The sequence below is a fragment of the Abramis brama genome (genome assembly GCF_963993115.1).
Source record: "Abramis brama genome assembly, chromosome: 6".
NCBI lineage: Eukaryota > Metazoa > Chordata > Actinopteri > Cypriniformes > Leuciscidae > Abramis > Abramis brama.
The window spans coordinates 6,398,898-6,419,472 of record NC_139968.1 but is presented as its reverse complement, the minus strand read 5'-3'; the positions used below and the strand labels follow the sequence as shown (position 1 = coordinate 6,419,472).

Genomic DNA, 20,575 nt, shown 5'->3' with positions numbered 1-20,575 from the left:
GCAATCCATGTTGTAGCATAATTTTGAAAAATGTGGATGACATTATCTTACCAATAATTACTATTACTATCATTTATGGATGAATGATGTGAAACTATTTTATTGTCAAGTTTATTACTCAAAAATACATTATATATGCAAATAATTCAAAAACCTTTTCAATTTCGGAATTAAAAGTTTAGAATTTTTTTTTTTTTGGGGGGGGGGGGGTGCAATGTACTAACACAAAATATTGTTTGTAAAATTAAAAACTTACCAACATGCAGGTAGTCTTTTTGATGCCAAAAATGCATGGTTGAACCTTTTGAACCACTTGTTTTTATGTCAAGTCAAGTCACCTTTATTTATACAGCGCTTTTTACAATACAGATTGTATCAAAGCAGCTTCACAGTGATAACATGAAAATAATACAACAAAGTTTGTTTCTAGAAGAAAATTGTGTCATCGTCCACCTTAAGTAAGGCAGATCAATAATATTGTTGAATATTAAATGTCCCCAACTAAGCAAGCCAAAAGCCAAGGCGACAGTGGCAGGAACCGAAACTCCATCAGTGACAGAATGGAGGAAAAAACCTTGGGAGAACCCAGACTCAGTCACTCAGTTCTCTGGCCAGCGAGTGAACAGTGTATGATTATGATCCAGGCAGCATTACAGGTCAGAAGTCAGATTGGATCAGAACATTCAGAATATTATCTAGTTCATCTGGTTGGAAGTCGGAGTCATCACGCCGTATGGAGACGAGTTTGTTGAGGATCAGTGCCGATGGCTGTCGTGTCGATGAGGCCTTCTTGGCTGATGAGGCTGGCACTTCAGGGATGCGTCATGGATGGGTCCAGGCGCAGGTCCACCATCGGATGTGGATACGGCCGGGGTCCGGCTGACTTCAGTAAACTGGAGGGACTGGTTGACACTTCAGGACTGCGATGTCATCGTGTCCAGGCGCAGGTCCTTCATCAGATCTGGATACGCCCTGGATCCGGCGGACTGCGGTAAACCTCGAGATAAACAGACAGACTAATATTAGCGTAGACGCCATCCTTCTTATGATGTAACAAGTACGGGATTTATGGGAAGTGTTCCCAGTTCCAGCTGACCTAATCTATGCAGCCTAACATTATTATTATAGAAGTCTATAATGTGTTATGTGTATGCTAGGTCAAAGAGATGTGTTTTTAGTCTAGCTTTGAACTGACAGAGTGTGTCTGCTTCCCGGACAATGTTAGGAAGACTGTTCTAAAGTTTTGGTGCTAAATAGGAGAAGGATCTACCGCCAGCAGTCGATTTTGATATTCTAGGTATTATCAACTGGCCGGAATTTTGAGATCGCAATAGACGTGAAGGACTATAATGCGTTAAGAGCTCGCTCAAGTACTGCGGAGCTAAACCATTTAGTGCTTTGTAAGTAATCAGCAATATTTAAAAATTTATACGATGTTTAATAGGGAGCCAATGCAGTGTTGACAGAACCGGGCTAATATGGTCATACTTCCTGGTTCTGGTAAGAACTCGAGCTGCTGCGTTTTGAACCAGCTGTAGTTTGTTTATTAAGCGTGCAGGGCAACCACCCAGTAGAGCATTACAATAATCTAGCCTTGAGGTCATGAACGCATGAACTAATTGTTCTGCATTTGTCAATGAGAGCATATGGCATAATTTAGATATATTTTTAAGATGGAAAAATGCGGTTTTACAGAAACTAGACACGTGACTTTCAAATGAAAGATTAGTATCAAAGAGCACATCCAGGTTCCTAACCAACGACGAGGACTTGACAGAGCAGCCATCAAGTGTTAGACAGTATTCTAGGTCATTACGTGAGGAAGTTTTTTTGTCCAATAATTAGAATCTCTGTTTTTTCAGAATTAAGTAGTAGGAAATTACTAGTCATCCAGTTTTTTATATCAGCTATGCATTCCGTTAATTTTCTGAATTGCTAAGTTTCGTCTGGGTGTGAAGAAATATAGAGCTGAGTATCATCAGCATAACAGTGAAAGCTAATTCCATGTTTCCTAATGATATCTCCTAAGGGTAGCATGTACAGAGTGAACAGCAGCGGTACTGAGCCTTGTGAGATAGATACTGAACTTGTGATCGATGAGACATCTCATCATTTACTGCTACAAACTGATAACGGTCGGATAAGTATGATTTAAACCATGCTAATGCAATTCCACTAATGCCAACATAATTTTTGAGTCTATGTAAAAGAATGTTGTGGTCAATGGTATCAAATGCAGCACTAAGATCGAGTAACACTAATAGAGAGATACAACCATGATCGGATGATAAGAGCAAATCATTTGTAACTCTAATGAGAGCAGTCTCAGTACTATGGTACAGTCTAAATCCGGACTGGAAATCCTCACAGATTTCATTTCTTTCTAAAAAAGAACACAGTTGTGAAGATCCTGCCTTTTCTAGTACCTTTGACAGAAAAGGTAGATTCGAGATCGGCCTGTAATTGACTAATTCTGTAGGATCAAGTTGGGTTTTTTTAACAAGTGATTTAATCATAGCCAGCTTAAAAGTTTTTGGTATGTATCCTAATGACAAAGATGAATTAATGATATTAAGAAAGGCATTTATGCTAGGGCTTCACAATATTGAAAGAAAACTGACATTGCAATGTTTTGTTTTTCAGCAATAAATTGCAATACAAAAGCAATTTCACCAGATGATTGAATAGCTCTGCTTGGAAAGAATTAATCCTTCTAGAATGATTGGGGTGATTTTGTAAGGGGGTCAATATGCAAATAATAATAATAAAAATAGAAGCATAGATTAATACAACAGAACAAAGGTAAGTCTATCAGTATTCAAGTACAGAAATTGACAAATCAAATATTAAATAACACTACATAGTCTTCATTGTATACATTAAATGGCTATAATTAATCTTTGTTAAAACTACAAAAGTGATTTTCTTTTTTTCTTTTGTTGTTTGATTAACATTAATGACACAGACAGCTTTGGGTATAAGGCTGCTGTCACTTCAAGAGCTAATACACAGATCCAGTAACGGTCCGCCAGAGTTCCCTTTCAGTCGGTCATGTTCAACGTGCCGACGTAATTGGGATCACTTCAGAGACATGGTGCTCAGTCACCTCAGCCAGTTGGGGCTTCGGGTCAACTGGGAGAAGAGAAGAGCAAACTCGCCCCCGTGCAAAGGATCTCTTTTCTTGGTATGGAGATGGAATCGGTCAGCCTAACAGCACGGCTCACAGAGGCACGTGTTCAGTTGTTGTTGAACTGCTTGAATTATTTCAAACACAGAACAGCGGCCCCACTGAAACACTTTCAGAGGCTCCTAGAGCCGCTGTGACGGATTGCTTCATATGAGGCCGAGCACTGGCTTCACGGCCGAGTCCCGAGATGGGCGTGGCAGCGCGGCTTGTACCGGATTTGTATCACCCTGTACTGCCGCCAAACCTTCAGCCCTTGGTCGTACCCTTCGTTTCTACGGGCAAGTGTTCCCCTAGAACAAGTGTCCAGGCATGCTGTAGTCTTCACGGATGCCTCTGCCACCGGCTGGGGGGCCACGTACAACGGGCATGCAGTCTCGGGTCTGTGGACGGGGCCTCAACTGCAGTGGCACATCAACTGCCTCGAGTTGCTAGCAGTACACCTTGCTCTGAGCCGCCTCAAGGGGCCGCTACGAGGCAAGCATATACTGGTCCATATGGACAACACTGCGCCGCTGCGTACATCAACCATCAGGGTGGTCTACGCTCCCGCCGCATGTCACAACTCGCCCGCCATCTTCTCCTATGGAGTCAGATGCATCTGAGGTTGCTTCGTGCCACTTATATCCCCGGCCTGCTCAACCGTGCCGCCGACGAGCTCTCACGACAGCAGGTGCTTCCGGGAGAATGGAGACTCCATCCCCAGGTGGTCCAGCTGAATTGGAGGCGCTTCGGGACCGCACAGGTAGATCTGTTTGCTGCGCCGGACACGTCGCACTGCCAGTTGTTTTATTCCCTGACCGAGGGCTCCCTCGGCATGGATGCACTGGCACACAGCTGGCCCCGGGGCCTACGCAAGTATTCATTTTCCCCAGTGAGCCTTCTCACACAAACACTGTGCAAAGTCAGGGAGTATGAGGAGCAGGTCTTGCTAGTTATGCCTTACTGGCCCAACCAGACCTGGTTCCCAGAACTCATGCTCCTCGTGACAGCCCCTCCTTGGCCCATTTCTCTGAGAAAGGACCTGCTTTAAGGACGGAGGTTCTAGGTGACCTACCCTAGGCGTTGGTAGACACCATCATTTCTGCTAGAACCCCCTCTACAAGGCGCCTCTATGTGTTGAACCTGCTCGTTGAATGGTGTTCTTCTCACCAGGAGAACTCTCGAACTTGCTCGATCAGAGCAGTGCTTTCCTTCCTGCAAGATGGGTTGGGGTGAAGGCTGTCTCCATCCACCCTCAAAGTATACTATGTTGCCACTATCGCCGCACATCACAATTCAGTCTAGGGTAAGTCGCTGGGGAAGCACGACCTGATCGTCAGGTTCCTGAGGGGGGCGAGAAGACTAAATCCTCCTCGCCCTCACTCGATACCCTCTTGGGACTTGTCTTTGGTGCTTACAGCCCTGCAGAGACCACCCTTCAAGTCCTTGCAGTAAGCGGAGTTTAAAATATTGTCTTGGAAGACAGTACTCCTGGTTGCATTAGCCTCCATTAAGAGGGTAGGGGTCCTGCATGCATTTTCGGTCGACGAATCATGCCTGGAATTCGTCCCGGCCAACTCTCACGTTATTCTGAGACCCCGGCCTGGATACGTGCCCAAGGTTCCTGCCACTCCCTTCCGGGACCAGGTGGTGAACCTGCAAGCGCTGCCGCTCGTTATAATTAATTATAAATATAGAGCGCTCGAGTTACAAATTGAGTTCTCTTTCGCGTCTAAAATGGTTTAAAATCGCATTAATGTTTAAACTGACAAGTCCTAAAACACGTTCACTCTATGATGGTTAAACTTTTCAATTAATCCGAGAATCCCGTGGGCTTCGAACCGTGGTACCTGGACTATTCTGATCAACTACGATCCCACACAATGAGAATTCCTCTGGAAAAATCCTTAAAGACAACCTGTGGGCATCATTTTTAAGGGATATGTTTCATAATTTAGGGTATTATGCTGAGTATTCCTCACTGTGTGCTGATTTCTGCTTGGCTGCCATTTTGAGTGATACGCTTCAAGATGAGCAAAACAGATAAAGGACAAACACTTACAGCAAAAAACTACTATACAGCAGACATAGGCATAGGTTTCATTTCTGTATTAATGAGCACATAACTAAAAACAAAAGTAAGAGAAATATAACTATTAAAATATAACTAAATGTAATCTGGTGGCCATGCGTTTTTCACTGTAAATGAAGGTCATGCTATTTTACATAGAAAAACAATTTTAACACTTATTATATAAATATTTAATATGTATGGTAATGTAAAGTAAATTAACAATTAACATTACTGTACCATTTTTACCATTTAAAAAAAAATATATTTTAATAAATTATCTAGTTATTAGTAAATTCTCTTAAGTACATTCAAGTAGCAGCTCTGTAGAGACTGAATTGGATGTGAGATCATTTCTTTAATTTCATGAGAGGAAAACACAGCACAGGTCAAAGGTAGAGAGGACAAAGTATTCCCTTAAATACACACAGCTACTTTTGTCAATTTGCTTAGCTTAACTTTGCTTTCTACCACTGGTTAATGCTGCATGTTTGTTTCTGTTATGGACATTTTTCTGTTATTCTTTTTTATTTTATTGTGTAACTCACGATAATATGAATACTTGAGATAAATACGTAAAAATATATCCAAAAAGCTGTATGATCAATAATCTCTTTATAAGCAAACTGGGCGACTTGCAAACAAACAACTTTCTATTGGCTTGACAGCTAATGTTTGTGTCCAGAGCACATGGATTGATTTTTTTTGTTTTTGGAACAGATTGTCCACCATAATAAAATGTTAAAACTGGGAACTGAAGTCAAATTGTGCACCATCATGTATAGGTCTCTGTGAAGTTCTCTTATCATTGCTTTGGAGTTGGACTAGTGATTCAGGGAATTCTGCATGTTGTCGAGAGCGTCTCAAATGAGTAAACATTTGCTTTACAGCTGCTGAATACCAGCTCACCATATTTGGACAGGTGGAGATAGAGACAGAATTGAGCGATAAAGCAGTGAGTAAATCATTACAGGGGCGGATAGAGTCCAGTGGGAACATTTCTAAACACTTTCAGTGGTTTCCAGACGAGCAGAGACGTTCATGACACCATGATGCGGGACAAGATCTTGGTGGTTTTTGCTTTAGCTTGGCTCTACTGTTCTTCGGGACTTGGACAAACTGACACTAGCATCCCATGTGACGATAAACGTGTGGAAGATGTTGTCAATTTAACTCTCTCCAAACACAACGAGATATTAACCGAAGGCGCAAAACTGGCTCTCTATGAAATCCTGGAGGCTACAAAGGTAGGAGTTTTGCTCTTTGCATTCAACAATATTTTGCAGATCTACACAACTTCCTTTAGTACAGCGCTGTAATTTCACACAGGCTCAGAATGAATCGGGGGACGTCCTGTTTGTGCGCTTCACAAGCAGAGAGAGCGACTGTCCCGCGGGAGGAGACAAGCTCTGGCATCAGTGCGACTACCTGCAGCGAGTAGATGCGGTAAGATCTGACCAAGTTATCGACGTGAACATGCACATCCATTATCGCAAAACATTTAGAAACAAGCTATGCAAGAAAGCTAAAGATATCAGTTATACAGGTTAGAATTAACTATACAACATTTTGATTGCACAATGCCACTATTGACCAATGACGATCAATAATCTAGCCTGACAACAGCCTTTATCCATGACCCTAGTCACATTATATTAGGGGTGTAACGGTACACAGAAGTCACGGTTCGGTACGAATCACGGTTTTGGTGTAACAGTTCGATACGAGTTCAGTACTACAGGAAAAAGCAACAAATCCCCAATGCTACTTTTTATTATTATTTTGAACAGACAGTAGAGCAAATTACAGTTTGTACCACCTAGCAGCATTTAGTCCCCTGAGGTAGTTGGTACATTACAGCCTCCTATAGTGTAGTAAGCAGTCTTGCCAATTCCCTCCAGATTCCTGATTAATGAATAGGGATGCATAGGGGGCGCTAGTGAGCTATGGGTCGGTAGGTCGCACTCCCCTGCAGCTCCCGCAAAATGATTATTAAATTGACTTTTTTTAACATTAATTTCTACATAAAGAGTTTTCCTTGCAAGTTGGATTAGTTTTGTTTATACTCATCGGCTACAAGATGAAAGCGAGCTTGAAGACACAATCCTCAAAAAGGAATAGGGATGCACAATATATCGGCCGATATAAGCGCAAGTCTGTCATATAGGCAGCATAAAATTATAATGTGAACATCATTATAACTGTGTGTTTGGGACATGGCTTTTAATGGTGAGACTTTTGTAATCAGGCTCTCAAAAAATATTTAAAAATTTGGATTTAGATTTATCGGCCAATATATCGGTTATCAGCTTTCAAACATAAAGAGTTATCGGGATCGGCCACAATGTTCATATCGGTGGATCCCTATTAAGGAATAGTTGGTTTGAATAACGTGTTGTGTGTAGCCTACTGTTACGAACTGCTCTGAGACACAAAGGTTGAGATCCAAACGCAGCTTTTATGGAGTAATCCAGAACCGTAATCCAAACACAGGCAAAGGGTCAAGCACAGGAAGGCAGTCCAGACAAACAAACAGGCAAAAGGGGAATCCAAGAAACAGGCAAAAATCAAAGAACCAAGAGACATGAAACCAGGGAGAATGCTCAGAAATGCAGAGTAACACTAGACAAGACTTCGCCATGAATGACTGTGATAACCAGGCTATTATAGGGTGAGATAATGAGCTAATGAGTCACACAGGTGGATGTTATCATGGCTGATTAGTCTGGGCAAAGGATTATGGGGAATGGAGTCCGTGATAATGTGTGGTGGAGTCAGAGTGCCCTCTGGTGGCCATCGAGGGCACACACTTTGGTCATACCTAGGATATCCAGATCCACCAAAGGAGGGAGAGCATTTTCACATTTAGCTCCGAAACTCTGGAATAGCCTTCCTGATACTGTTCGTTGCTCAGACTCGCTCTCCCAGTTTAAAACTAGATTAAAGATGCATCTCTTCAGCCAGGCATTCATATAACATTTTAAATCTTACTGTTCAAACTACAATCTGGCCTCTAGTTCATAAATGCCAGAGGAGAACTGGCCCCCGACTGAGCCTGGGTTCTCCCAAGGTTTTTTTTCTCCATTAGGTCACTTGATGGAGTTTTCGGTTCCTTGCCACTGCAAAGGCAACAGCCCAGCTTGCTCAGTTGGGGATATTTTGGGGATATTAATTTAATTTTATCAATCAATAAATTTACACTAGAAACAACCTTGTTGTGTTATTTTGGTTTAATGCTGTGAAGCTGCTTTGATGCAATCTGTATTGTGAAAAGCGCTATATAAATACACTTGACTTGACTTGACTTGACTCCAGCTGGTGATCATGACACCTAAGCTGGCATCTTCTTTGCGCACGAGGGTTAATTAACATGCGGTTGCAATGGCGGAAGTGCAATATTATACTTTTTCAAGAAATCCCAAATCGGCACAATGCCAAATGATTTTGTCTCACTATAACAGCGGAAACAATTTAAAATACATACAGATAAGAGTAAAACATTCTGCTTTTGTAAAGTAAAGAAAACAAACATGATGCCGCTTTCTGCCGTCCCGGTTTCCTTTCCCTGAAGTTCCTTGAGCGTGTCACAAAAATGAATCGAAACTCAGCGTATAGGCGACTATCAAGCTCTTGCCCGCCCTCTGAACTCTTGTTTTGGGTTGGTGCAAATAGACTGTAAAAAAAGACGGACGACGCCCCTTCGCTCTCTTCCATTGATGAGAACTGAAGCCGCCAGTGTCCCGATATGGCGCTGACATATTGGAACTTGAGTCTGCGCAGTAGCGATCTCGGGACCAGACCTGCGCAGTCGTGAGCAGGAAGTAAAGCCGCGAAATCAACGCTCCGCCCTCACTCTCGCCGAATGCACTCAGGGAGAGTGGATTCTGCACACTTTTTTAAAAATTGATTGCAGTACGACAAGGGGCTTGTTAAAATAAAGTAAATACAATCTCCTCAGTCCGCCGAAGAGCCCGAAAAAAATGTCCGTTGGTGCTTCAGTGACTACTTCGCTCAGAGTCAATCATGACGTTACACCACCGCATCATAACTAACTAAAAAACAACTTATTTTTGAAACAGACACTTGAACTTACATAAGCGTGATAAAAACGACAGCAAATGAAAGAAACCACTTTGGAAAAAAGATATTTGAAGTGTAATTTAATTGTTTAGTTGGTCTCACCTCCCGTTGAATAACACGGGGAGGCGGGGCTTATGACCTATACTAGGACTAGCCACCGGGGGGCGATCGAGACGTTTTGGCTTCACTTTTTAGGGCTTGTGCGGCACGCTTGGTTGGTGCATACATAGATATCATATAAAGGCTAGATGTCTTAAGGCGGAGTCACTTCCGGCATCACCGGCGGCCTTCTTAGGACAGGGCTCTGTGAATTAAGGTGAGTGAGCAGCACGCACACAAATCCTCTTATCTCGCTGAAATCTGGACGGATTTACAAACGGTTTGGTTTCTTACAAACGTTATTAACGTGGCTATAATTCTGAATGCTTAAACATTTTGAACATAATTATTCATATGTATGCAGTATAATAGCTACATCTCTGACGTTTATAACAAACCAAACCGTTTGAAAATCGGTAGAAAATTTAGCAAGTTATGGTTATTTAAATGTACATGCACCATGTTATGAGTGAGCGAGCACCCTGTCGTAAGATGGCCGCCGTGTGCGGATGTCGAGCTCCATTGGCCAGCAGCGCGGACGAGACATCTAGCCTTTATATGATATCTATGGGTGCATAGATCCTCTTTTCTTCTGCTCTTTTTCCTGTTGTGGTGGTTAGCAAACAGCGTTGCATTACCGTGAGCGCCCCCTTCTGTATTGGAGTGTGGATCGCCTGAGACTGGCTGTATTCGTCTGACTGTATGCACTGAACCGTGACGTCTGTACTGTTGACGAATACATGTACTGCTACACCCCTACGTTATAGCATGGCTTCTTATTACTGAAATAACTGTCTTTTTTGTCTTGGGGTAACGTACATTTCGTGGTTCCTCAGGCACACAGAATCTGTCATGCAAAAGTCCTGTTTACAGAAGCAGGTCAAGAGTTACTGGTGCATGACTGTTCAGGTATGTTGTATTATGGCTGCCAGCTGAATGTTATAATATCTCATGTCTCATTTCTTTTTTACTTTACAACTAATGACACATAGTAATTTTTCCATATTAAAATGAATTAATAGCACTTTTATGCCTTAAACGCCAAACAACTCTGGTGCTGTTCTTGTGTCGGTCAAAAAATACCTTTTTTTTTCTTAAATGAAATGATTGTACTATATTTTAGTTCAATAATGTTTTTATTTAATATTTTGTATTTTATGGTACTAAATTATATTTATGCAGTAGTTATAATCCATTTATTCACTTTTTTGAGCATAAACCTGAAATTTCCAACTTTAACTGTCATAAATCTTGAATGCTTTGGAGCGCAGGCTGAAGTTTGGTCCCTTTTTACAGACGACACTTGTCAGATTATTGCTGAAGTGAAAAAAGTTTGAAAAAGTGAACTTGAAAAAATGTATAAAGTTTTACATTTATTGATAAATTTGTATATGAAATAAATTTTCCAAAAAATGTTTTACTCTAAAACCATACATCTAAACAAGCAGTGTTCCAAATTTGAGGTTGATATCTAAAAATATTTGCTTTTAGTAGGATTTTGTTTGTGCGCAGTACCAAATTGTCCCACTAGGTTAAATTTGTCTCCTGCGTACAATAAAATTGTGACTATTTTTGTTTTTCAGGACCATTTAACCTTTTTAAATCATGTCCATGATTTTTTTTTGTGTGTGTGTTCATACAGTAAGTGCCAAAACCTTTACCAAGTTTCGTACCATTCCGATGAAGTAAAATACAAAACAAAATGTTATATGTTTCAATCAAAAATGGACGAACAGCACCAGAGGGTTAATATGTTCTATAACGACAAGATTTGCTCAACTATCCTCAAATTCATCCCGTACTTCACAGCATCTGATTCAAAGTATTTAATCAGTAGAAATCAGAAGACAAATGTACAAGACTGTGTACTCTTCCCATAATGCACTGCGAATTATGAAATTGGGTTAAAAAAAAGCCATATTATAAAACTATTTATGTGTAGTCCTTACATAAAACATTTAAACATTTACAAATACTTATATCAGTGGTTTGAAAATGAGATTTCCATTTTAATGGTAACACTGGCTTCTCTGATTGGTGGATCTGTGTTGAGGATTCTGGGTAGTGTAGTTTTTCCACTATGAATTAAACATTATTTTTTTAAATGAAGTTGAAATCACTCTGGATGGTGGAGTACATTCAATTTTACTCTCTCTTTCCTAAAATTCTCTGACAGCTGAGCCAGCTATTTCCTCTAAAGTTGCCCATTGTCTGGGCTGCCCTGAAAAGATTGACATACATCAAGAAGAACTGAGAGAACCGCTCATTCATTCTTTGTCCAAAGCCAACGCTATGGTCAATCATCAGCATTTCTTCATCTTTAAGGACTTGACCATGGCAACAAAACAGGTACACTTTTTCTTTCCGTGATCCTGTAGCTCAGCTGGTAGAGCTTGGCACTAGAAAAAAAGGTTCAATGGGCTTCTGTATAGAACCCTGGGGTTCTTGACTCAATTTTAAAGAACACTTTAGGCCAAAAAAGTACAATATGAGGAAACATTTTTTAATCTTGTTATTAATAATTAAAACTAAATCCATAAAATGGTCCCATGATGGGAACCCCTATATATGAAGCGCCAGACAGAACCCAGAAGACAGAACCCCAAGGTTCTGGATATAAATTTTAAGTCACTTAGAGCCCTTTCTTCTAAGAGTGTGTAGCAACACAACTGGTGTGACTTTGGGTAGATGCATAAATATGAACGTAAAATCACCTCATTTGATCCATTGAGCTATTTTATTGTTGAATTGGGCTGCGGTGTTAATGTTGTGGTGTTGTGGCTCTTCTCTATGTGTAGGTGGTTGCTGGGTTCAGGTACAAATTGCAGTTTAAAATTGAGAAGAGCAACTGCACCAGGAAGGAATTCAAATTCGTTACTGAGGAGTGTCACACAGTGCAGGAGAAAACCGTAAGATTCACACCACTTTTGTATTTTAGTGGAAACCTTAATACTTTTTTTCAAGATTCTTTGAATCTCATTTATTTGAAATAGAAATCCGTTATAACAATACAAATGTCTTTAATGCATCCTTGCTGAATGAAAGTATTAATTTCTTAATTTATTAAGAAAATTTATTTAATTTTTTTTTTTTTTTAAAACTTACCCCAAACTTATAATATTAAACATTATTATCTATTAATTTAGTCTGAGATGGCACAATGCACTTTAGTAACACTCAAAGATGTTCTTTGTCTGACAGAATGTTGAACATTTTTATATACATAAATGTATGTTATTACGAACCGTTCAAGGAAAGTTCTATGTAAAAATTAGTGAAAATATACTTAATAATAATTTCAAATATAGTTGAAAAATGAAAAAGACAATTAACAATAAATAATTAGTTCTAACTTTTTTGTCGTATTTACGAGTTTATATAACAATTCTGATGTTTTTCTCGCAATTACAAGTTTATATCTGGCAACTCTGACTTTCTCTCGCAATTGCTAGTTTATATCTCACAATTCTGACAATTTTCTCACAATTGCTAGTTTATATCTTGCAATTTTGACTTTTTTCTCACTATTATGTTTATCTTGAAATTCGGGAAAAAAAATTGTCAGATCTGTGAGATGTAAACTCACAGATTCTCGTAAATTCTCTTGCGAGAAAAGAAGTCGCAATTCGCAATTCTAACTCTTTTTTCAGAATTGTGAGATAAACTCGCAATTGCGTGACAATGTCAGAATTGTGAGATTAAAAACTCACATTTACCTTTTGTATATCATTTTATTCATTTTGTGGTGGAAACAAACTTCCATAGTCATGTATAGAAACAATTTCAAAGAAAGTGTACTTGTAATGTGCACTTGTATCCTCACACGTACAGTTGTTGTTTAGGAGGTTTTGCAGTGTAACTCCACTGTGGATGTGGCTCCTTGGAGACACGAGGTCCCAGATGTGCATGTTGAATGTCAGCCAGGTGTCATGGGGGTGAGCTACCCATCAATATATTTACACATAAATTATATATATTCAATTATATAGATCATTTTCACCGCATAAAGTATTGCGATCGATTTTCAATTAACCCGTTTGTGCCCAACATCTTGCTTTCAGGAGTTTACAAGATTCAAACGGCCACCAGGCTGGTCTCCTCTAAGGGGCATGAAAACTCCTCCTACTCCTCCTCCTACTCCCAAACCCAAATCCAAAGAATCCTCAGAGGAATCCAAGGAGCGCATTAGTGCAACCCAAAGCACACCACTGAACTGTCCTACCAAACCCTGGAAAGAGTTCAAGCCCGTCACTGTCAGCATTGCTCCAAACACTACAGAGTCGGCACTGCCAGACCCGGCCACAGCAGACACTGCTCTCAGCGATCTGGATTTGATGTGATGAGCAGCCCGTGTTTGTTTGTCTTTATGCGCTCTGTGGTTAAATGATTATCTAAAATAAAAAAAAGAAGGCAAGGATGAAAGAAAATGCAACTAACATTCTTATAATGTGTTTTATGGAGTTTTGTCAGTCATTTATTTGTGGATTAGAATAATTCACAGTTGTCTCATATTTCACAATAAAGAGGAATATACAAATATGCTATTTGATATGGAAATTTATTGCTTGTCTATACAACGTAATAAAATTGATTTTTTTTTTTTATTCCAAGAAGATTTGTATGAAGAAAAAAAACTGCAACTAGTAACAGTGACTTTATCTCACATTTTTGAAAAATCACCGTAATTCTGACATTTTTATCACAATTGCGTGTTTACATCTTGTAATACTGACTTTTTTTTCCAAATTGTGAGATAAAATACTTCCTCCAGGGGTCAAACCACTTCATGCTTGTATGCTCAGGCACTATAAAACTTTATTAATCTTAACTTTTATTTACACAATGATAAGAAAATGCACAAGAGGGAAATAAAGAGCTAAAGCGTATTAGCTATGCTTCCATCCACCTATTTGTATGTGCATATTGGGATATCGCATAAAAAACGCTGGATGCATCTCGAATGTTGGTTTGGTGGTTCTGAAATGCAATTATTTTTAAGCTCGTGTGGTTGTAAAAGCAGTAAGCAAAAAAGAAAAAACTAGTTAAATTTCGAGAAAAAAGTCGAAATACAATCTTGAGAATAAACTCATTAAATTTCGAGAAAAAAGTCGAAACCACGAAACCTCGATGAATCGCGCAACTTTATTCTCGTAATTTAATGAGTTTTTTCTCGAAACACAATGACTTTATTCTCGAAATGTAATGAGTTTATTCTCAAGATTGTATTTCGACTTTTTTCTCGAAATTTAATGAGTTTATTCTCAAGATTGTATTTCGACTTTTTTCTCGAAATTGTACGAGTTTTTTCTCGAAAAACAACGACTTTATTCTCGAAATTTAACGAGTTTATTCTCAAGATTGTATTTCGACTTTTTTCTCGAAATTTAACGAGTTTATTCTCAAGATTGTATTTCGACTTTTTTCTTGAAATTTAACAAGTTTTTTCTCGAAAAACAACTTTATTCTCGAAATGTAATGAGTTTATTCTCAAAATTGTATTTCGACTTTTTTCTCGAAATTTAACGAGTTTATTCTCAAGATTGTATTTCGACTTTTTTCTCGAAATTTAACGAGTTTATTCTCAAGATTGTATTTCGACTTTTTTCGAAATTTAACGAGTTTTTTCTCGAAAAACGACTTTATTCTCGAAATGTAATGAGTTTATTCTCAAGATTGTATTTTGACTTTTTTCTCGAAATTTAACAAGTTTATTCTCAAGATTGTATTTCAACTTTTTTCTCGAAATTTAACACGTTTTTTTTTCCAAAAAACGACTTTATTCTCGAAATGTAATGAGCTTATTCTCAAGATTGTATTTCGACTTTTTTCTCGAAATTTAACAAGTTTATTCTCAAGATTGTATTTCGACTTTTTTCTCTAAATTTAACAAGTTTATTCTCAAGATTGTATTTCGACTTTTTTCTCGAAATTTAACGAGTTTTTTCTCGAAACACAACGACTTTATTCTCGAAATGTAATGAGTTTATTTTCAAGATTGTATTTCGACTTTTTTCGCGAAATTTATCAAGTTTTTTCTCGAAACACAACGACTTTATTCTCTATATTTAACGAGTTTATTCTCAAGATTGTATTTCAACTTTTTTTCTCTCGAAATTTAACGAGTTTAATTTTGCATTATAATGACTTTAATCTCGAGATGGTTTTATTTTTTTATTATTGCTTGGCCATAATCCTCTCCCGTACAAATTTGACACGTCACGGCAGGGTTGACATCAAATATGATTAAAAAAAAAATGCCAGTGTTTCTCTCATATAACACGTATCTGAATGTGATGAACTCATAGCTGTTGTGTGTATGTCTTCAGTGCATTAATCAGTCTGCTTATATGATCCTAACTTATTTTCTCTACTTTCATAGTATGGAAAAGAGCAGCATGAACATTCTTTTAAAGTTCTCTTTTAGTGTTCCACAGATTTTCAAACAGGTTTGGACCTAATCGGAGACGATCTTATGTGTATTAAAGTCACGGTGAACCATTAGCGTAATTTTGTCTTTAAAAAGTTGATGCTTTTTCAATGTTGTAATCGACTTTAGTGATCTAATTGTTCAGTTATTCATCAACGCTGAGATGTTTTCTTTTGTTTGCAATTCCCTAAAATGGCTATTTCTTGTCATGGATGTTCCGGTGATGAAATTATGGTCTGCGGAAATAAAAGCGGTTGGTAATTGTAGTCAAAGATGAGGTTAGGTGTACATGAATGGTTTGATGTTTGCGGTTCACGGGTCAGAGGTATGAATCATCTTGCTGACGTTCTTCGGTAGTTTGCATTGCCTTCGAAGGTGCTGTGAGGTCGTGACCCATGTCAAACACCGCGTATCATGTGGATGCGTTTAGAAACGTGTGTGAGAGCATATAAACGCTTGAGATGGTCCTCCGTCTGTCACATGAGAAGAGTCGCTCACAACAGACGTCTGTCTCAAATCAATCCTGCCACTCGACACGATGGTTAGAGAACGGATCTTCCTTCTAACCGTAACCTGCTCCGTCTTGATGTTACTCGTCCGCTGCGATGATTTCCTAGAGATCCGCTCGCCAGGAGATAACATGAAGGCTCAAGAGGAGAAGGAACTGGTGAGACATCTTTTCTTAGTCAGGAAATCATTCATTCATTATAGCATTGACAGTTAAACTATAAAGGGTAAAAAAAAAAAAAAACATTTTACAGATCGAGGCTCTTCAAGAAGTTCTTGAAAAACTGAGAAACAAACAGATTCCCACCGCGGAGAAGAAGTTTGGCTGGGTTCCGTCGGTAAGTCTAGTCATTTTTACACATAATTAATTAAATAAGCAATAACAATGTGTAATTGGCACTTTAAAACTTTATTAATTATAACTTGATTATTTACACAATTACATGAAAATAAACAGGATGGAAATAAAGAGCTAAAGTTTTTGTTGAGGAATTTTTTATTTATTTTTTACATATTTTTAATTGTGCTATCATACCAATTTCTTTAATTTTATCAGACTTTCTTTTCTTTATCAACTTTTAAAGGGGAACAAACCAACTAATACCTCAAAACATCAATAATTGATCAAATCCATTTCCAATCCTGTTGTTTAAACATTAAGGAACTTGTTTTTCCGAGCTGAAGGGATCGACTAAAGCCGCGAGCGCGGTCACGTCCCTCAAGACTAGTTTGAGCAAGTCAAATTTCTATAGAGTTGGTCCATAGACCTTATTCACAGCAGCGCCATCTTTGATGTTTAACGGGAATGAAAGCGAACACTTGAACTTTCATTAGCGTGATAAAAACTACCTAAAATGACAAAAAAAATTAAAAAACTTATTTGAGGTGTAATTTGATGTTTTAATTTTGCTCCCGTCCCATTAGATTACATGGAGAGGGCGGGGCTTAAGACCTGTACCGCAGCCAGACACCAGGGGGCGATAGAAATATCTTTGTTTACTTTTCAGGATTTGTGGCAAGAGTCGGACACAAGTGTGCTGCACAAGTCCTGAAAAGTGAAGCCAAAATATTTCGATCGTCATACATGTCATACACCGATTTTTTCTACTATTAAAGTCAATGGCTACCGTCAACTGTTTAATCATCAATCAAATATCAAATTTTGAATTTGATTTTTTAATTTTTTTTGGTGAACTATCCCTTTAACAGAATGGGAAGCAATATTGTGAACAGGGGGCGATAGAAATATCTTGGTTCACTTTAATTTTCAGGATTTGTGGCACGAGTTGGACACAAGTGTGCTGCACAAGTCCTGAAAAGTGAAGCCAAAATGTGTCGATCGCCCCCTGGTGTCTGGCTGCAGTACAGGTCATTTGTATGCATTTGCAAACACAGTACACTTCAGGAAACTTTCTTCACAGACACTGCAACGGTTGTGATATGACATCACATGTCTGTTTTTATAAACATAAACATCAACATGTAACAAATTAAATCCAGAAAGTAAAAATATACAATCTACTTCACTTTACTGAAAAAATTGCGTTCTTTTAATTCATGTCATGAATGTCATACACCGATTTTTGTCTACCATTAAAGTCAATGGCTATCGTCAACTGTTTGATTATCAATCAAATATCAAATTTAGAATTGTTTTTTTTTTTTTTTTTTTTTTTTGGTGAACCATCCCTTTAACAGAATGGGAAGCAATATTGTGAACATAAGAAGATGGTTGAATCATTTTGTTTAGGGAAAGGACAAAAAAGAGGAAGATACTGTGATTATATTTCAAAAATAAATTGCTTAATAAAGAGATTGCTCAAATTGTATTCAGCACACACTCATATAATTACAATGTATTGTAAAAACAGTGATGAATTGATCAAGTGTGTGTCAGTGTGATGCAGGCGAGCAGTGTGCGGTGCGGAAAGGCTCTCGCTACGGGAAGCTGTGCAGTTGTCCAGGAGGAACCAGCTGCAGTTTCTCCATCCTCAAGTGCTTGTGAAAACATCTCCCACTCTGTCGAAGCCGTTTATTGTGCACATGCTGTTTGTTGTTTCCAGTCACAGTTGTAACATGTTTTATCAAACTGACGCATAAAATAAATGCATGCATTTTTGTATAAATCTCTATTTTTTATTCAAAGTCTGATTACTCTGAGAGCATGTAAAACATTAAATGTCGTACTACTGTTTCATATTCTTGTTGACTTTTATAAGAGCTTGCACAATCATGACCGGCCACAAGGTGGCGCTAAGGGTATTTGTATTCCCTGATGAATATGAAACCTATATGAATCAGGAGTTGGTGTCATATCAGAGGGAGCTATAAAATATATTTAAATTGGTTAGTAGAACCAGGGACATGTTTAAGGTTAGGATCTTTGTCTGGAGTACATAAAATATTTTAACTTTAAATAAAAATATTTCCACACTGCAACAAGGTTATTTACATGCAATTCTAGCAAGAAATTGCGACCAGCCAACCTTTAACCTCATTTTTAATGCCAATTTGCATGCATTTCATTGCATTGCATAGTAAATGCTCTTTTTTTTTAATTCAATGCCACAAGAACAGGAGTTATTACATAGTAATATTAAAGTTGTCATGAAACATAGGCTCGTCTTTTCTTCTCTATTGTGACGTATATATCCGAGTGAAACGGCTCATGAACAAGAACAAATGTGACGAACAAAGTTAGGGAATTACATTTGAAAATATTGCATAATATATATCCCACAAACTTGTTTATCTCAAAATTCACGCCTGTTGATCATTTTTGTAGTTTTTGTAAGACAGAACAAGAATCGTTAACTCTTTTATGGTTGTTAATTTTGTATTACATTCTGGAAAGTACAATAACAATTGAAGGGAAACAGATTATTACCTATTTTGATTGTAAAGATAGAAATGTATGTAATATTGTAAATCTCTTTATTTTACTAGGTAAGTTCCATATTCATAAAGCAAAATTTTCCAAATCAAGACCATGCTTTAAATTATTCCAAATTGAAACTGATATTTTGAGTCTCTTAAATTGGTAAAAAAGCTATGTTAATAACTGATATATAAACTTTTCAATTAAAGAAAAAATCCATATCCTTATAATTATATTTTTAAGTCTTGTTTTTTTATTTATATTTTTTAATGTTATTTATTGTTTGCTACTTGTAATTATTTTATGTATATTCTTTGTTTATGGACTGTGATGACTGAATGTTTGTAAATTGATTTCTAATAATAATAATACATTTAAAAAAATAAAAAGTGGGCGGGGCTTGATTTTATCTGTGGGGAATTGATTGGATGGTGGTGGTTTGCTATTGGTGGATCTCATGTGATTGACAGGTTGCCCCGCCTTGTCAGAGAAGAGAAGAGTTGAGCTGCGGAGGGGAAGTTATTCTGATTCAAGATTATGAGGAACATGAATTTAAAATAATAATGATGTGCACAGATAAATCATTTATAATAAATACAGCAATATTCTATAACATAACACAAACTGTCCATTTTGATTTCATGGACTTTTAAAAAAGTGACACCAGTTACATGTTTTCAGCTCTTTTTGGTTTTTAGTTTGTTAAAAGGATTTATATCTTAAAATCATTTCTAAAATAAGAAATTAAAAAGAGCCCACTTCTTCTAATGCATATGACATTTTCCTTTTAAAATAAATAACTTCACAATGTATTGTTTTTTTTGTTTTTTTGTTTTTTTTTTACATTTTTCAGATGTCATTCTAAAAAAGCACATCAAATGCACACGTTTTCTTTTAATATGGTTCCAAAATACCAATTTGCAATCTCTTTATCAGCTGATAGGACACAAATGACGTCAGGCACTATTCCCCGCCCCTCACATGCAAATTGTGGGTGTTTCCCTGAGCGCATCGCTTCTAGTACCATTGGGTAGTCCAATTCATTAGAGGGAACCGGTTCGTTCGAACGAATCATTTCAATAAACCGGTTCTTTCGAGTCTAAATTGTTACCACAAGTCAACACGCAGCATTTCGCGTTTCTTTGTTTCGCACCTATATTAATATTTGGCTGTTATCACCATCTTTTCGATTAAGTTATATATATAGTGTGAGTTATTGGTTGTATTCAATGTAAATGTGTACCAGATTAATTTGCTCTAACTGCGAGTTCCTGGTTTGGCTTATCAGTTATTCAGCCTTTCTGCATATTTAAAAAAAGAAATCATCTTTGCGTCAAATTCAGTGTT

General features: G+C 37.9%; 2 protein-coding genes across 2 annotated transcripts; both read left to right on the top strand.

The window, feature by feature from the left end:
• The first annotated feature begins 5,990 nt into the window (after positions 1–5,990).
• Positions 5,991–13,955, top strand: kng1 (kininogen 1). The gene is made up of 7 exons (XM_084116646.1): positions 5,991–6,484; positions 6,567–6,683; positions 10,253–10,325; positions 11,593–11,765; positions 12,215–12,325; positions 13,259–13,351; positions 13,478–13,955. The coding sequence occupies exons 1-7, from the start codon at positions 6,287–6,289 to the stop codon at positions 13,754–13,756; spliced, it is 1,044 nt and encodes a 347-aa protein (XP_083972772.1). The 5' UTR covers positions 5,991–6,286; the 3' UTR covers positions 13,757–13,955.
• A 2,315-nt stretch (positions 13,956–16,270) lies between these two features.
• On the top strand, positions 16,271–18,544 carry LOC311084995 (cocaine- and amphetamine-regulated transcript protein). The gene is made up of 3 exons (XM_084117367.1): positions 16,271–16,510; positions 16,605–16,688; positions 18,248–18,544. The coding sequence occupies exons 1-3, from the start codon at positions 16,382–16,384 to the stop codon at positions 18,353–18,355; spliced, it is 321 nt and encodes a 106-aa protein (XP_083973493.1). The 5' UTR covers positions 16,271–16,381; the 3' UTR covers positions 18,356–18,544.
• The last annotated feature ends 2,031 nt before the right edge of the window (positions 18,545–20,575 follow it).

Excerpts from the sequence above, each read along its gene's own strand:
- kng1 (XM_084116646.1), top strand. The coding sequence starts at position 6,287 with ATGATGCGGGACAAGATCTTGGTGGTTTTTGCTTTAGCTTGGCTCTAC. Across the intron at positions 6,684-10,252 it reads ACCTGCAGCGAGTAGATGCG|GCACACAGAATCTGTCATGC; the intron begins GTAAGATCTGAC and ends GTGGTTCCTCAG. Across the intron at positions 12,326-13,258 it reads ACACAGTGCAGGAGAAAACC|GAGGTTTTGCAGTGTAACTC; the intron begins GTAAGATTCACA and ends GTTGTTGTTTAG.
- LOC311084995 (XM_084117367.1), top strand. The coding sequence starts at position 16,382 with ATGGTTAGAGAACGGATCTTCCTTCTAACCGTAACCTGCTCCGTCTTG. Across the intron at positions 16,511-16,604 it reads CTCAAGAGGAGAAGGAACTG|ATCGAGGCTCTTCAAGAAGT; the intron begins GTGAGACATCTT and ends AACATTTTACAG. Across the intron at positions 16,689-18,247 it reads AGTTTGGCTGGGTTCCGTCG|TGTGATGCAGGCGAGCAGTG; the intron begins GTAAGTCTAGTC and ends AGTGTGTGTCAG.